The sequence below is a fragment of the Octodon degus genome, unplaced genomic scaffold (assembly GCF_000260255.1).
Source record: "Octodon degus isolate 3935 unplaced genomic scaffold, OctDeg1.0 scaffold00010, whole genome shotgun sequence".
NCBI classification, from domain to species: domain Eukaryota; kingdom Metazoa; phylum Chordata; class Mammalia; order Rodentia; family Octodontidae; genus Octodon; species Octodon degus.
Window position 1 is genome coordinate 8000457 of NW_004524586.1, and position 18572 is coordinate 8019028.

The 18572-nt window shown below is 38.6% G+C and overlaps 2 protein-coding genes across 3 annotated transcripts in view; both read right to left on the reverse strand.

Moving 5' to 3' along the window:
- The window catches only part of Cwf19l1 (CWF19 like 1, cell cycle control (S. pombe)), a 32569-nt gene extending 20668 nt beyond the window's left edge, over positions 1 to 11901 (reverse strand). The window contains exons 1-7 of one of the 2 annotated variants that reach the window (XM_004625548.3): positions 11819 to 11901; positions 9308 to 9392; positions 8415 to 8493; positions 7780 to 7881; positions 4608 to 4822; positions 3289 to 3407; positions 1914 to 1998 (exon numbers count right to left, since the gene is read on the reverse strand). In XM_004625548.3, the coding sequence (XP_004625605.1) occupies positions 1914 to 1998; positions 3289 to 3407; positions 4608 to 4822; positions 7780 to 7881; positions 8415 to 8493; positions 9308 to 9392; positions 11819 to 11841 (708 nt within the window). In that variant the 5' untranslated portion in view covers positions 11842 to 11901. Of the gene's footprint in view, positions 1 to 1913; positions 1999 to 3288; positions 3408 to 4607; positions 4823 to 7779; positions 7882 to 8414; positions 8494 to 9307; positions 9394 to 11818 lie in introns of those variants that run through there. The other variant, XM_023709084.1, reaches the window with a different exon arrangement.
- A 2488-nt stretch (positions 11902 to 14389) lies between these two features.
- The window catches only part of Bloc1s2 (biogenesis of lysosomal organelles complex 1 subunit 2), an 8417-nt gene continuing 4234 nt past the window's right edge, over positions 14390 to 18572 (reverse strand). The window contains exons 3-5 of the mRNA XM_004625549.2: positions 17075 to 17194; positions 16207 to 16311; positions 14390 to 14805 (exon numbers count right to left, since the gene is read on the reverse strand). Of these exons, the coding sequence (XP_004625606.1) occupies positions 14774 to 14805; positions 16207 to 16311; positions 17075 to 17194 (257 nt within the window). The 3' untranslated portion in view covers positions 14390 to 14773. The remainder of the gene's footprint in view (positions 14806 to 16206; positions 16312 to 17074; positions 17195 to 18572) is intronic.

Consider the following 18572-nt stretch of genomic DNA (forward strand, 5'->3'; position numbering starts at 1 on the left):
GGTAGGAGAATCACAAGTTTGAGACTAACCTGAGTGTTGTGGTTTGTGTCTAGTTGCCCCCCCCCCCCAAGCTAATGCAGTCATGGGGCGGGGACTTCTAGAGTTTGAGATTACTTCATGATCCACTGGGATTATGGGTTTTAGTACTGCTGGGATTATGGGTGTGAGCACTTCCCCTAGCTTGGGGCAGATAGCCTGAATGCAATTTAGGAGAGATTGACCTCCTCTCTGTTGCACTGTTGCTGTTATTCCTCCCCTTTGCTCTCTTGCTCTTTGCTGCAGCCATGAGCTACTGCCCTCTGCCATGTGCTATTCTGCCCTGGAGTCAGCCTAGTATGGACTAAAACCTCCAGTAACTGAGCTAAGTAAACCTTTCCTTCCTTCATTTTGGGTGTTGGGTATTTGTCCCAGCAACGAGAGAAGAGTAGCTGAGATACTGAGCAACTAAGCAAGACCCTGTACCTAAGTAAAAAAGGGCTGGAGCTCAGTGGCAAACACTGAGGTCTGGGGTTCAATATGCAATATTGTTTAAAGAGAGAGAAAAAAAGATATGAATAGACGTTTAACCTCACTCCAATCAGGGAAGTACAACTGAGAAATAATGACACATTATCTTCCATCTATGAAGCTGGCAGGAATGGCAATAAATTTTCCATTACCCAGTAAGAGTGTGGAAAAAGAAATAGCTGGACAAACCTTACACGGCATATAAAGGTACAAATGGAACACATTTTTAAGATGAATATACTTGTCAAATTAAAAAACGTAGAGCCTTTGAAGTACAAATTGCTTAATGTGTCTGAATATGACCCTATGGTCATTCATTTTGTTTGCTGTGCGTGTGTATGTGTGCATGCGCATGCACGTGCTGGGGATCATGCTCAGCACCGAGGCAACTGCTCTACCACTAAATTACATACCTAGTGCTGTGCAATTCGACAGGGTGCTTGAAAAAATTACATACCTAAAACTTAAGAAACTATTTGGCTTAAAAGTTTAAAATGTAGAAAAACTGAAATATATACCTGTTATCTCTGGCTTATACACAGTCTATGCCATATTACAGTGGAATAATCTTCAGATTATTTAGGTGGATTGTTCTGGTTATGTTCCTGCTTGAACATTATCCAGATTTTATCTCACTCTATCCAAAAATGCTGTTTGGACCCTAGGAAGCCAAAAAATTAAGCCATGCATGGGGATGCATGCCTGAATCCCCAAACTCTTGAGAGGTCGAGGCAGGATGACTGCAAATACAAGTCTAGCCTAGGTGAGTTAGCAACACACTGTCTGAAAAATAAAAATATACAGCTGTGGAGGTAGCCCAATGTATGGTACTGAGCTACCAGTCTCACAGAAACAAGCAAAAAAAAGCTCTCAAGGAAATGAGAAAAACACTTTTCTTGTACAGTCTTTCTTCATTATTTTCCAACATAAGCTTAGACTCCAGGAGTCACTAATATTTCCTGAACCCTAAAAACGCCTAGGGAAATCCACGCAGGGTTTTGTTATTTCAGCTGAATGCAACTTCCTAAAAAAGCCAGCAAGAGTATCATCTGAAGGCAAATATACACATAGTTATAGAGACAACCACATGGATGTAGAAAGAAAAGAACACTATTTGATACTTTGCCTTTATTCCACAGAACCTATTTTCACAAATCTTTTTTTTTTTTTTTGCGGAACCAGGGATTGAACTCAGGTCCTTCTGCTTGCCATGCAAGTGCTTATTCCACTGAGCTATCTCCCTGGCCCCTATTTTCACAAATCTTAACCTAAGAGAGCCTACAAAGTATCCAAGAAAATATAATCTTTAATATAATCGTTAACTTACAGCTGGGGTAAAGATCTGAATGGTAAAGTGAAAGAAAATAGTGAATATTAACCTACCATCACATACTCAAAATTTTTACCTTTTTCTTTTCTGGGTTTCCAACATTTGCCAGAGCTATAAAACGGGTGACATGCTGTGCATTTTCTTGTAGAACAACATGGTTTCTGGAACACATTTGAGAGATTAACAGACTTTTAAAAACACCTTTTTTGCTTTTGCAATAATGACAGAGGCAGACTCTAGTGAGTCAAGAAAAGAATGAGGTTTAAGTCCACTATCAAAGCCATATGCGCTCAGAAGCTACCTTTCCACATAGGAGAATGCACCTGTACATCCACTGGTATAATTACCACTACTTCACTAGGCTGTAGGGAAGAAATGAGATCATCTCACCCAAAACCCTGAATGCAACCTTAACTTGCAAGCTTCACACCTCAGCTCCTTGAGGACCTGCCTTTACAGGAGCATGTCACCATGGCCAGGTGGTTTTACGAGTCTAGATGATTGCTGAAGCTAGGTAATGGAGACATGAAGAGTTCATTCTGCTGTTTTTCTCCTGTTGTATAATAAAAAGCTAAAATAAGCCTGGTGTGGTACACATGTCTGTAAATCCAGCACTCTGGGAAGCTGAGACTGCAGAATCAGAAGTTTGAGGCCAGCCTGGGCCATTTTGCAACTCAGCAAGATAACATAAAGTAAAAAATAAAAGAGCTGGGGATGCAGTTTAGTGCAAAGGACATGGATTCAATCCCCAGTACCACCAATAACAAAAACAGACCAGATAAAAAAATGTGTTTTATGTGAAAAAAAACCACACCTCACACACTAATATATATATACACAGCACATTATCTTTCTAGAAAAACATGTAAAAATACTTGAGCATCTATAGTAATGGGCACCATATACCAAAATACTTTTAGTTTTTCTTTTAACAGTATTGTAGACTTGTGTGGGGGTTTAACTCCACAGTAGAGCACCTGCCTCATGTGCAAAGCCCTAGATTTTATTCCTAGCACTGCCCCCTCTCCTCAAACATTGGTATTTGTAATTTTAAAAAAAATGTAATTAAACTAAACATAATAATGATACAAGTATAGAAGTTCTTGATTCACAAAGTATTTCCAAAGTAATTATACTAAGAGCTGAACTTTCAATACAGAACACAATTTGACCTGATGAAAACAGGACCTAATGTAGTACAAAAAGTTACACTGCCTACAGTGTTATTATTTCAGGCCTCGGTGCTTTACAAGGGCCATGGGCATCACAGTCCAATCCCTTTTATTTCAAGTTAGGGGATAAACTCAGAGAAGACACTTGAGAGCTCTTCAATTTTGTGCCTGAGAAACCACAAGGAACCAGTGTGTTATGCAGCTAAAAATGAAGAGACAAATTTATACAAAACATCCACAGAAATTTTTTTAAAAAGGCAAGAAATAAAAACTACTCACCGATAAGGAAGCCTCTCATAATATGTCTTTTCCAAAGCAGAGAAATGGTATCTTGGTTTTAAGCCTGTGGCTAGACTGGAGATCAAAGCAGAACCATGATTTTTGGTATCCACTTCTCCCTAACAAATAGAAACTTGGTCATTCACACAGACTTGGAAAATTTCAAGAAGTGCAGCAAAATAAGATACTCTGAAATATCTTTAAGACATACATGGATACAAATGTAGGTCATAAGAGCTGCAGAGTAAATTTCATATGGCGGGCAGGAAAAATCAGACACTTTAGGGTTATGCAAAAGTAGGACCTATTGTTGGAAGCCAGATAACGTTAACTCCTCTATATCAATATTCAAAACAGTTTATTAAAACGATTTTTGGTAAATAAAGTCTCTGGAGCCCATACACTGTGCCTCTTCTATACTGTCCTTTGTAGTGCACCTGCATGATTGACAATGCAGTCAGTGAAACTCAGGGCCCACATGTGCTACACAAGTACTCTTCTACTGAGCCACCCCTTTGGCCCATACATCTCTATTCAGGATCTTCCTTATGCTCATGTCCCTCAATGTAGGACTGCAGTCCTCATGATAGCTATCACTTCTGGTGCGCACCTTTCTCAAGATTACTGGCTGGGTATCATGGTGCACATCTGCAATCCCAGCACTCAGTGGGCTGAACCAGGATCGCTATGAGTTTGAGACTAGCCTGGGCTATATAATGGGTTCAAGGCCTGCCTGGACTACATAGCAAAACCCTGTCACAACAATCAAACAAACAATTATTTATAGGAACGCTAAAATCAAACAACAATTAGCTCCAACGGATGCTAAAATTAAAAATATTCCTAACAAACTTAAAAGTTTTAATATCTTGTTTCCCATCTTTAGATTATTAAACCCAATACCACAATGATTCAATTTTTAAAAATATTTGATAGCAATAATCTGGAATGGAAAGGGGAAATGCAATTGCAGAGTTGCCAATAGCTATAAATCATTTCACTGAAAATTAGCAAGCCTTCAAAACTATATCAAGAAGGCTTGAGGAGGTACCTGAAGCAGAGAATATAATTTAAAGAAGTGTTCATTTACAGTGAAGAGTCAGCAGTCTCATGTGTGAACCATATTTTCATGAGATCAATTCTTGTTTCAGTCAGTTTATATAGCTTTTAGAATCCTCAAAAAAATTCACAAAAGATTTCTACTAAAAGGCATCAAGAGGTTAAAATACTCAATATAAAAAGAAAAAAAATTAAAAAGCTCAACAACTTAAGCCACTGTAACTGCTTTTAGAAATTCCAACTGAACAAACACTACTCACAGAAGAATTCCCAAAGCTTCCCACATACTTGGGCCACGGGGATGTGAGCAAGATATCAACACCCTTAAACTGGGAGGTTGAACACAGCATTGTTTTCAGTGATGACACATCCTGGGGACTGAAACTGTAGTCTGGGACAGGCACATTTAAGGACTCAGTGCCACTGAGGTATACAATTTGTAGGCCCGAGCTTCCAGTGAAGGTACCTTTACGACCTGGGATCAAAGAAAAACAGTAAGTCAAAACTGCAAAACATCATGACAGTGAACCACCATGCTCAGGACTCTCCTGTGTCCCTGCCAATCTATGTTCCTGAAGGAGGGTCAGCTTTTCTGTAGCCTCTTCTACTGCTTGCTCGGTATCAGTGTTGTCTGGCTCCAACACTACTCCTGTGGAACCACCACTTCTAACTGTAAGTTAGGTGTTCTGCCAGCACTTCAAGCTCACTATCATAGATTCAGTAAACCTGAAAAGCCATTATGTGGAGGCTGGAGGCGCCCATGGGTTAGTCTACTTACACTAGGTGTCTTACACTATTGACAGAAGCTGAGAAGCAGTGACTAAGAAGAAATATTTTTTTCTTCTTTTTGTCTTTTAGAGAAGACTCTACACAGTCTAAAACAGGAAGAGGCAATAAGAAAAAGTCATTAGTGTTCTGAGGATCTTTCAGTCTACAAAATATGTACTTTTTTGTTTTTAAGATACTCTTACTGTTTGGGAAAAGTCAGAGATACTATTTTCTTTTGAAGTTATGTTCCCAGCTTGTAGCCTTAGTTCCATGCCTTCATGTTGCCTCCCAGGCCTTGCTCCATCTGTTTTTTTCCTTTTTTCACTTACTGAGTCTTCTCAATAAACTCACTGCTTAAAAAAGAATAGAATATGCTTAATTCTAACTCATTTAGTATGTGTTAAATGATCACAAAGAAATTGCCTTCACAGTTTGCAATTTCTGAAGAGTAGTCTGTATTCCTTACTGTAATTAGTTCATATACTCTAGAAAGAACTATCACTTAACTGTATGGCAGTCGTTCCACCAGCATTTCAAGCTCGCTATCCCAAGTTCACCATCAAGACCACTGCCTGCAAGGTGGTCATACGGCTCAGTGGTACAGTGCTTCCCTATTATGTGCAATGCGTGTTTCATCTCCAACATCAAGAAAAAAAATCACTGTTTCTCCTATGGGATCTCAAAACAACTGAATTCACAGAAGTACCCAAACAATATTAGTCTGGCAGAATGGCTGCCAAATAGCAAATATTAAAATCTAAAAACTACACTGACAATTGCGATAAGTGAAGCCCATGTTAACATCTACTACAAATGGTTTTTATCTATTTATTTTCTTTTGGGGGACTGGAAACAGAACCCAGAGAACAAGCACTGAGTCTCATTGCTAGCCCTTTGAAAATTATTTTTTCTGGGCTGGTGAGATAGCTCAGCAGACTAAGTGCCTGCTTAGGCAAGTGCAGGCACCAAGATTCAATTCCTGGCACCACATGCCACACCAGCCCCCTGGGCGTGCTGAGCAGGCCACTGAGTCTAGGCATGGTGGCACACGGCTGTAATTCCACTGCTGGGGAGGCTGAAAACAGGAGGATCACTATGAGTACAAGCTGCAGAGCTAGACCCTGTACCAAACACATAATAATAAAATAATTTTTCCCCCCTAAGACCCAGCCTCATTAAGTTGACAAGGCAGATTTCAACTTTGCAATATTCCTGCCCCAGTTTCTTGAGTAGCTGAAAATATAGGCATGGACTACAATGTTTGGCTCAACAAAAGGATTGCAAAATATGTATTTTACAATTGTGGTTAAAACAAAAACATAGAGACTAGGCATGCAGCATATGAAAGAGCACATGTGAAGCTCTAGATTAGATATCCAGCAACACACACAAACAAAACAAAGAGAGAAAGACAGACAGAGACAAGAAAAGGAAAAAGAAAAAGAAGAAAAGTATATTAAAGTCTTTTCCTCAGTTTTTTTTTGCTGCATCCCATCTGACTGGATAAGCAAGATAAGACTGCTCACATGATAAAACCACAGCAAGATACAGACTACAGGCCAAAATGGAGTATGGTGGGGAGAGACAGAAGCATTTATACCAAAAGAAACACAGGAGCTTTTTAGAGAAGACAATAAAGTAAAAATACAATGAGCAGTACAATTATTTCAGAAAAAAAATGACTTGAATGATCCAAGAGGCAATAAATTAAAGCAGGAAAAAAACAAAAGCAAAATTTGAAATGGCTGCCAGGGATATAGCTCAGTGGCAAAAGTGCCTGCCTGGCAAGCACAAGGTCTTGAGTTCAATCCCTGGTACTATGAAAAAAAAAAAAAAGAAAAGAAAAATAAATGACCAAATATTGAAAGAACCACTAAGAGTAACACAGAGGGTTATACAGGCAATAACTATAACCTGGAATTGAAGAACAGGTCTGAAATTGGGGCCAGTCAGATAGCTCAGCAGACTAAAGTGCCTGCTTAGGCAGAGCACAGAGGCTGGGGTTTGATTCCTGGTGTGCCATGCCAGCCCAGCCCCTGGGGCATGCTGAGAGGGCGAATGAGACTGGGCATGGTAGCGTGTGCCTCTAAGCCCTGCACTTGGGAGGCGAAAACAGAAGAATCACTAGGAGTCTGATATGTGTAGTGAGACCCTGTAGACCCTGTACTAAATACACACACACACACACACACACATACACAAAAGGTCTGAAATTGGACAACAGGAATAAAAAAGCTCAAACATCAGCCCCCAAAACTTGAGTTACCAGAATCTGACAATTAAACTTTGAGCTAAGCTAGTTAGAAACCCAACAGCTAGGTTGTAGATATCCGGCAAGGGTTCTGGTATGGCTGAACAGATGTAATTCCTTTACTGAATACAACTCATACTATAGTACTGCATACACTAGAGGTTAAGAGTTTATTCCTCCAATTGGCCAAGTGTGTACTGGGTAACAGGAACAAAAAGGAGAATGAGTGGAAGTATGGGGGTGGGGACAATAAAGAAAAACACCACTGTCCTAAAGGTAGAGGCAGATGCTAGGCAAGAACCCCATTCTGTCTGGCAGTAATGGCAGAAGAATCTATCTTAGATAAATTTCCTGGGAAATTAATTTTTGAAAACTCTGTTATGTTCATTACAAATACAGAAATAAAAACTTACCCAAATAAGTAATATTTTCAGCTAATTCACACCCATCAACATCTTTGAAATATTTTACTGTCTCCTGATTATTGGCACCAAGTACATACGTCTGAATAGGAGCTAGTGAGGGAAACAGACATGACATCATATAATTATCAGATCTGTTTTGGAATAGGAGAAATTCTTCCCTGCACAAAAACACTCATTGTAAAAATAGCCTATGCACTTGCCTACAGTAATCCTAAATGCAGAACATACTTACCACTAACAATATTCTATACCCAGCTTTATGGCTTGACTATTAGATGATGTCACTGTATCAATGAAGTGGTATCCTAGGGTGGATGGTCAACGTATAATGAAAATACAAAGCCAAGGTAACATTTTTTAATAAAAAAAATACTAAAACTAGAAAAAAGAAAGGAGACAATTGACTGCATTCAGTTCCTGCCAATCAAATGAGAATATCTTCCTAGAACTAAAATGAATCCAATTCACAGTGTAAACATAGGGATTATGAATATTCTTTCTGGCTCAATGCAGAGCTCAGGAGGGAACTCTTTAAACAACTAGTATGTGAGAAACAACCCAGCAAGAACTGGAGCACCTGAAATTGTCAGAAATCACATGTTGAACAAAAATAATTTCTATACCTTTTTTGATGCCAGTCTTATACTCCTCCCATTCAGTATCTGTGGTGCAGCCAAAGAAATTTCCTACACACAACAGCAGCTAAAATGAGTTTTTTAAACAGACATATGAGATTGTTAAATATCAAAGCATTTATTACCAATAGTAACATTTGGCTATTTACCCTATTGAATGGCCTCAAACCAAGTTTATATTATTCATCAATTTGCAGAAGTTCAATGCATAATTATTTATCAGCAATTCTGACAGTTACTGATCCTACAAATTATTATATTTTGACTAACTGCATGTCAAATTCAAGTTAGGGAAGGAGAAGAGGGCATCAGGAAAGTGAATTTTCCAATGAAATCACAATTTAAGGGCTCCTCAAATATTCCCAGTCCCATCTTCCACTTTGTGGCTCACCTCCCTTGGAATATATATCCAATGACAGAGAAACAGTACTTGAAAGAACCCTTCTGAGAAATACAAAGTATCCCTATATCTAGACTGCTCTTCTGTATCCTACAACATTAGTTGAGAGCTCTTTAGTTTGTGTAGCATTTGTACACGTTACTGATTTAACCTGTGTCATATTCATGAAGTAGATCTGTGCTTTCCAAACCCGAGATCAGAATCACCTATGACGGTTTTGTTAGCCTCTTTTCAATTTTTTTGTACAACAATAAAGTAACAAGATCCAAATGCAAAAGAAAAGGGTATAGTGTACAGTAAACAGCTCTCCTTTTCCCCATCGCTTCTCAGCTACTGCGTTCTTATGTACACAAAAGAAACTCGGTTTAACAAACATGGAGAATCTGTGATCAATTAAGAGCTTAACAAAGGAGTTGGAACTTTATTTCACTATGTTTGACTACATTAGTAAAATTTAATTCAGGAAAAAGGAATGGCTTACATCAAAGTCTCCACTTTTCTTCTGAATTGCTCGAACTCTATTGAATAAAACATCAAACTTTCCTTCAACATCTCCACAAGCCAAACTGCAAACAGACAACATAATGGTGACTTTAGAAACACAACTAGCTTGCCAGATTTGCTATGTGTGCACTACTCTTCTCTATTGGTAAACAGGTGACCTAGCCATTGCACCTACTAGGTCTGGTACATGTAAAGTACTACTAACCACGGAGCAGCTTCACATGAAGGTCTTATCAACACCCCCAACTCACTATATCTAAACTTTAGATTTTTATTTCCTTCACAGTTAAGCCAGCTTCTTCTCATTCCCAAGTTTTATGGATGAGTCACCAATTTGGTCACCAAGAGTCTGAAATCTCCATCTAGTCACCAAGTCCCATCAAGTTCCTTTGCCAAACATTTTTCACATTTATTCTCTCCACTGACTTCTAGTGCCTCTATCTTGGTAAAGGGTTTTAGTTATTCATTCAACAAACACATACTGACACATTATGCTAAGCATAATATCGCAGGTACAATGTTAAGAACATGGAAGTAGTATAAAGAGGAGGAAGACTTTGTTAAATCCCCAAAGAGTTTACAATCAGGGTAGGGAAGATACCATGATAAGTTTATATAGTAAGGGTTATGGGAGGAGGCATGAATAGGGGGCAGGTAGTATCATGCCCACACCCAAGACTGGTAAGGCAAACTGGCCCCAAGTTATGAAGTGACTCGTTCTATTTCTAAGTTTTTGTAACTCTGATTTATGGGGCATCTGGCTAGCTCATTTGTTAGAACATAAGACTCTTAATTCTGATTTATATGGTTTTCCTACTTAATACATCATTTCAATATCCCCCCTTTTTTTTGCTCCTTCAGCCATTTATTTCTTTAGTTTGCATTCAATGCAAATCAACTACAAAACATGAGAAGTTACTATGACTCAAAGCATAAATACACAAACACAATATTCAACCCAAGCTGATATGCAACATTCAGATAGGAAGCAAAAGAGATTGTTCATGCATACACACAATAGCTTAGGTCTATCTGATCTGGCGTTCTTGTGTAGGTTTCTAAAGATCTGGAAAAAAATGACTTCGGTTACCAAGACTATTGTGGTTCTATTAGATACAACATGTAAGCATCAGTGTGTGACCATGTGGAAACCTCCCAATACTGTCAATTTGATCACTCAGTCTCTGCCATTCCTTAGAAGACATCAGCTCTCCTAGCAGTCCCACCCTACCACCCTGAGTCTAATTTCCCCCCCATCCTTCAAGGCTCAAAATCTCTCAGAAAGTCACTTGTTCTCAAATCTCAGAACCCACATTGCATCTCTGGACAAGTGTTGTCATAAACTGTTAAAACTTTTTATCTTCTGAGCACGAGTTCTAGGGAACCATCCTGTCCCTATTCCTTACCAGCTTTTGATGCACCCACAAGATTCTGCACTTCTCCCACAGTAACTGTTACATGAAAGTATAATTATTTTGGGGAGAGATAGCATCCAGTTTGTACATTACAAGGCACCTCAAATTTATTATATACAGGCTAAGGATGTAGCTCTGTGGCACAATGCTCGCCTAGCATGTGTGAGGCGAAAGCCACAAACATACCTATACACCAGATAGATATTTTCATTCTATAACTCAACAGTGACAACTCACAATCAAACCAGCCTTGTTTCACCTCCTTAGTAAACCTTCAATTTCTGAAGGTTTACTAAGGAAACCTTCCGCCGTCACTCACTCTAACCCTACTTGTCCTCTATTTTTGCTCTGACTTATTTTCTTCTTGTGCTCTGAATCACGTCCCAAAATGAAAATCTGAACATATATTCTAATGATTTCTCTAGATTAAAGACAAAAATATTTAAAAGTGTTTAAATCTCCTGTTTCTCAGGGAAGCGTCCTGATTCCTACCATTAAGCCAAATACTATTACGATACATCTTCACAGAACCAGGTTACCATGGCACTTTTGTAATTTCATCATTCATCTGTACTCATTGGTTAATACCTGTTTCTCTATGCTACAAGCTCCACCAGAGCAAGAAATGCATCTGCGCAATGCTAGCACTGCGCCTCGCACACTGAAGTTATTCAATAAATGCTTGCTGAATGCACGAAGTTCTCTCTTCACTATCCTCCCCTTCACTTACATCCCCATCGCCGACCTGGGCCCATTAGTGTGCTTCAGGCTTAGAAAATCTGGCTAATAAACAAATGATGTGAGGGGAGAAATAAAGAAGAGATGATGTGTCACAGGCCAGGACGGCACAAGATGAAGCCCTGAAGGCAGAAGTTTACTACGCCTCTTGCAGTGAGTGTTGCCGAAAAGCCCTTCTCGAAGGCGATTTTGCCTGCAAGACACCGAGTCCAGCCAGGCAAACATTCCGAGCAGCTCTACAACCCCTTGACCTCGTGTCTCTTCACACACACGCGCGCGCACACACACACACACACACACACACACACACACACTTCCGATTCAGGGTCACTCACATGCGTAGAGGTTTCTGAGCCATTAGTTCCAGTATCTTACGATGGGACAACCACCTACAATACGGAACCTGAATCCACGCTAAGAAAATGCCTCGGCGCTATAATATGACGTAGGCGAACCTTAGCCAATGAGAATGCAGTGTCTACGGAGAGCGCCGAGGCACAGAACTATTTTGCTTGGTTTCGCTTTGAGCAGAGGAAAAGAATAGAGGAAACAGGAAATGAACAAAAGAATATCATCAATAAATACCGTTCCATCCCAAGCAATTGAGGTTAGTCAGCTGCAGGTAATTTCCTGACACAATGTTGAGCCCAAATCTAACCTAACCGAATTGGTTTAGTGAGCGAGGCTGACCCGCTTCATTTACTTTCTTTTTTTTATGAAGTTTTAAACTTATCACCCATTTAAGAGTAATGCCTATCACCTTGATTCAGTGTCAGCACGTTGCCAAACTTGTGCATGTTCTTTTGTTCTCACGGTGCCCGAGCATTATTTTCGTGGAGTGTATTGAAAGTGCAGCCATCAGTAGTGTCTCAGCTTGTCTCTTAGTAAGGCCAACACTCAGTTGCTGTGGTGCATGCCTGTAATCTCAACTCTGTGAGGCCAAGACAGGAGAATCCTAAATTCGAGCCCAGCCTGGACAATTTAGGATGAAGACCCTGGCTTCAAACCCCAGTGCCAAGATAATTAAAAAAAAAAAAAAAATTATCAAAAAAAATAAATAAAAATAAAAGCAAAAAAAAAAAAAATCAGAATGAGAACATTACCATCCTCTGGTAACCACAATACCGTTAACATATCTAAGAAAATTGACCTTTATTTAATAACATCACCTATAACATATCCATAGTTAAAGTTCTCTAGTTGTTCTCTCAGGTTGATTTTATACCTTGGATTTATTTTCATTCAAGAATCAATCAGGTTGCATGCTTTTCTTTGGTTCTCTAGTCTCTTAAAGCTACAACCTTTTACCTGGACTTTTCTAAGTGCTGGCTAAGTAGTAGGAGACAACGTATACAATGAGGAAACAGAAACAAAGGAGAGTTTCTGACAGTTAAAGGACATCCTAGTAGGAGAAAAGTAAATGCAAGTTTAAGCAAGAACTCCCAAAGCTTTTGTGCGTTTTCTTCACAATTGTGCAATGCTTTCAGGGAAAGTATTAACAGCTTTACTCATAAATATGGATACCTTTATTAGCACAATAAGCATGCATTTTGGGTTTTTTTCCCCCTGCTTTTTAGCTAATACAGCACGGGCCAAAAATGGCACTGAAGACTGCAAGTTTGTCAAATACTTTCAGGCAATAAATCTAACATGAGGAAGTTAACAGTAAAATATGGAAACTCACCTATGGAACTCTGTACTATCTTTGCAAATTTCCTATATATCCAGATTTGTTTGTGAATGCTCATCTGTGAAAACAAGGTATCTAAAGATAGCTGAACATATTATAAACATAGGAGTAGGAAATGGAATTTTTTTTCAGTAGAGGCCTTGTATATATAATGATAGTAAAAAGTTTGGCCTTTTCAGAAGCTATGAAGTCACAAAAGGATTCTAAACAGTAGTGTGGGAAGTTCACATTTCAAAGATTGCTGTGGCAGCAGTGTGGAAGATGGGTTAGGACAGCTGAGAAAGGCCCATAGTAGTACAAAGGAGTGAAGGACAAGTGATGTGGTAGGCAGACTTTGTGAGAAAAACAGGAAACAGCAATCAACTCTTTTGGAAATGGAATTGGAGGCTTCGAACACTCTGCTCTGGATAAGGATGCTTCTCTTCCAAACTGGTTATTCAGTAACTTTCTCATGTTATTATTGTAAAAGGATGACAATCAGCTTCCCTGCAGCACCCCTACCCCCACAGACACAAGTATGAAATATTTTACTTATTGTCTTTTTTAGACAGGGTCTCACTATGTATGCAGTTCAGGCTGGCCTTGAGATCATTTTGGAGCCCAGGCTGGTCTGGAATTGTCCTCCTGCCTCAGCCTCCCAAGTGCTGGGAATACAGGCATGCACCACTACACCTGGCTTGAAATTTTAAAATTATTTTATTTCATGGATGCTAACCCTCATCTTCTCACCTAACATGCATATCCTTGTCTTCAACATATTTTTTTTAGTGGGTGAGGAGGTGGGGAGTGGCGGGGGAGGAGAGGGGCAGCAGCGGCTAGCCAGGATAGCTTTGAACACCATGTAGCCCAGGCTAGCCTCAGATTTGTAATCCCCCCCTCCCCAGTTCCCAGGTGCTAGGATTATAGATGTGTCCTACTGTACCTGGATTTATTGCATTTCAAAAAGAACACATGTCAAGACACCATCCTACCAAGACGTTTCACTCATACAGGAAAAAAATAAAGGGGCCATCCCATTTACCAAGCTATCAAAACAGTCTTTGCAATACTTCTGCTCAGTCAGCTCAGAACCGTTTTTTTTTAACATTTTGTTATTTGCCATGTTATAGAAAAGTAAATTACTGACATTCAAAAGGTAACAGACTACAAAAACCACATTTTGTTTTCCTTTTTTAATTTACACCCGTTAATAACATTAGTACTATTAAAAAAAAAAACCAAAAAAAAAAAAAAAAACCATTTACACAGGAACTCCAAAACCAGCCACTTAAGAAAATAATAACCACTGCCAGAGAAATAGGTCCTCTCATTCGCTTCTACTGGAAAGCCCAGGTTTATCCTGAACTTCCAGAGAGTGTCTGTATTGAATGGATGATGAAGCGTTCAAGTAATAAGGAGTTGTGTGAATTTCTGGCAGATATTGCCTCACAGAAGGTCCAGGAGTATCCATTGTCCTCAAGTTTATTCAACATTGAGATGTTCCTGGTGTGACCAGCGAGGTTTCCTTTTGAGGAACTTTGATATTTTATCAGCCTCAGAATTCAGATGCTATAAAATATTCTTCCATATTCAAAAGGGCCTTACGCTATAGGAATGTTTTTCACCGCTTCTCCAGCTTCTTATACTTGGCTTCTGCATGGAGAAAAGGAAAGCACTGTCTTTTAACACTGACTCTCACAAAGACACTTTTAGTATTTCCAAACAAGTTCAGATATGCATATTATATTTCTAAAACTTTTAGCTTTGTCACCTGCCCAAACATGCACATCACTGATATGTACAATCTGAAATTAAAGAGTCAACATACCCAGACCCAAAACAAGGTCATTAAATTCTAACCATGTCAATATTGCACCTGCTTGAAAAGCTTCATCAAAATTGAGCAGATCTCCTGGTACTTGACTTATCTGAAGTCTTACTAAATACCAGAAACTGCCTTGTCAGGCAATCGCAAATGCCTTCTGGAATCAGACTGGAATACTCAGGATGAATACATGTATGTTTCCCCTTTTATGTTCTTATCCTTATATCTCAATCCCAGGAAGCAATTTTGAAAGATAAAGAGAATTTTTAAAGGCGATCAAATAAGCCTCTTGCTGTGACAGATTTTTTTTTTTTTTTCCATTTAAAACTAAAAAGCACGTGGTGGTCCGGCACTTGGGTGGCTGAACCAGGAGGACTGTGGCACGTTTGAGGCCAACCTGTACTACACAGCAAGATCCTGTCTCAAAAAAACAAAAAAAAAACCAACCAACCAACCAAACAAACAAACAAAAAAAACCAACCAAAAACTGCATGGTGAGCTGTCTTCTACATGGTAAGGTTCACAGCAGTCAAAGAAATTAACTGTTTCTCACTATAGATATTAAATTTAAGCTGGCTACACACCACTTGAAGTAGTCACCAACTGTCACTGATGCAAATAATGTGCATAGGATAAGAACAAATTCATTACTTTTTACCAGGAATATAATAGCCAGAGCCAGTCAACAACACTAAAAGTATTAGTTTTCTTCTGAAAGTAAAAGAAATTCTTCCAAAAAAAAAAATTGTTTGACTATTCCATTTTAAAGACATATGTGTGTGTGTGTGTGTGTGTGTGTGTGTGTATATATATATATATATATACCTTATTAAAGATGATTTAGTATACTGAACCATGATTAAAAGCTTGAGCATTGTAATCAAATAGTCCTGACTTGGAATATGGCTCTTCCATATGTTTTACTGGCTTTGTGTCCTTAAGGAAGTTATTTAGCCTCTTAAACAACATTTTCTTCTCCTATAGTATGGGAATAAAAATGCTATGTACTTAACTCACAAATTATTAGGAAAATAAAATACTTAACACTTGCAAAACAGTAAGAATACTATCCGGCAGGCCATTAAGTATTTGGGAAATGTCATTTTTAATAATTATTCATTAGATTTTAACAGATCAATGTATGCACACAACAAATGCTACATTAGTTAAGGACATCAATAGCAAGATGGACTCTTTATGAAATTAAACTAGAAAAAATAAATGGTTACCCAGTTTTTTTGAATATGCATCCAGCTTGTAGGCCGCCTGTTCAAGTGCTGCTACCTGTTCCTCAATTACGTTTATCTGATCCAGGTAAGGCTGTAGTCCAGCATCTTTAAAGACAAACCACGTTTACATGTTTTCAACAAGAAGTGTAGAAAAAAAGCAGAAATGAAGAATGTTAGTGTCTCTTCAGCTACGAGTCAGACTAGGTAGAGTGACATGATTTTCACCATTGGCAGAGTAGAGGACTTCTTAGAAGACAGTACCTCATAATTGGGCACAACTGTGACCTAGTCTAAGTTTTCCATTCTACTGATATTCCTTTTTTTTAAAATTTCTTATTCCTCAGTCTTTCTTTACTGATTCAATTTCCTGGGTACTGCCACACTGAAGAAGGCTGAGCTAGTGCAATGATGGAGAATCTTTTAGAGCTTTCAAAGATATTGCTTGCTGCAGCACGCCTGCCGTAAGTTGGCCACAGCTCTAGTATTAAGAAACACAAACAGAAATCAGAAAACACAAAAATAAATCCAATTATATTCTAAATTAGCCTTTTCCATTTATAGATTGTTTTTCTGTTTATAGAGTAGTCCTTTATGGATTTCATTGTAAATCAGTTCACTAGAACCTAGCTACCCCTCTTCTTCCAAACATTCCAGGACTAAATTGATAAAATCAAGATTGGTAGGGAGAAAAAACCATACTATCATGCTAATCTTCAGAAGGGAAGAAATTCATCTTGATTTTGTAATTCATTTTTTAGCAAAGGTGTCCTCAGGAAATAGGGATGCAGTGTTCTCTCTCTTTTCATTGGCTCCAAGGACAAAAGAACATTTAATACAAACACCTTTAATTATAAAAAGTATTACTTACACTTCTGGTTTAAGTCCTTCAAGTTTCTACTAATGTTTATAGCAATATCTTTCATTTCCAGATACTTCAAGCTGGTTAACTTATTCATGTTTTCCAGGAGCTTATAGTCTTCACTGGTAGCTTTAAAATAAACAGAATAAATGATGCCTTTGAGATTTGACTTAGATTACTGGAATATGGAATATTAGGTCAAGCAGTAATTCAAGGCAGGACAAGACAATTCTTCCTCTTGTGCTCTTGAGTGCTTCTGATCCCAAACCTTTTGTCTCTTCAGACCTCTCTTCAGTAATCTCAGTTGCCTTTCCAACCTGTCTCTCCATGCTGACGTTATTTCCCTCAATCTAGAAATATATTTAGGTTTCCTCCAACTCCAAAGCACTCTTTTTACTCATTCTACATACCTCATTTCCTCAGTAAGGCCAAGGATCTTCACTGCTAGAGACTTTTAGATAGTAGATGGCACTACTACCTGTACTTTACCACTCACTCATGTAAACCACTGTCTGTTCTCTGCCCCCACCGTCCAGAGAAATTACAAGTTTTAAGGTCATTAATGCACCAAACCCATGGCATTTTCTAAGAGCTTATCTTCCTGTATCTCTCCATTGTCTCATCCCCTACTGTTATCTTCTCTTAGGGAAATCCTCATTTCCCTCAGCTCCTACAGTATTTGTGCACGTGTGTGTGTGTTGTCGGGGGGGGGGTTGTCTCATTTTATAGTTCAGGCTGCCCTTGAACTGTGTAGCCCAGACTGGACTCAAACTCATGGCAATCCTCCGCCTCAGCCTCCTGAGTGCTGGTATTACAGGCCTGTACCACCATGTCTGCCAGCTGCTATATAATTATACTACACTTATTTTCCAATCCCTTTCTGACTGTTCTTCTTAGGTTTCTATGCCAGATGCTTTCTCATTCTTTAACCATTAGCTCTCAATTTCTCAGCTATGACACATACCTGATATTTACATTTACCTATATTAAATTCCCAGTAGGGGGACAGCAGGGTTGAATGGGATTTCCACAGGTCTACTGGCATCTATCTATCCTCATGGACAGTCCCAAGTTCATTTATTTATTTATTTTTTTAACCTACAACAATACATATGTTATAAATTTTCAAAACAAGAGTAGTTGATTAATAATGGTTGATATATTATCTATTTTTATCATCAAATCAGTTGCACAGATTAACAGATAAGTTATGTAAGATTTGACATATGATTGAATATTACCACTTGCTTTCAAGAAAGCTTAAATTTTTGTTGGCTCTTTACCTTTTTTACCTTTTTTAAAATTTATTTTATAGAGAGTATAGTAATAATTCATGTGACATTAGAAATGATCCACGTTTAGAAGACCAAGATGACAAGTATTCAGGCATTGTTTTTATATTACACTTTGCTGTCCTTGATGTAGTTGCTTACATCACAGATATCAGCAAACAGAGGTATTCAAGGTGAAAATTCTACACATTAACTGCTATTTTTAAAAAACTGAT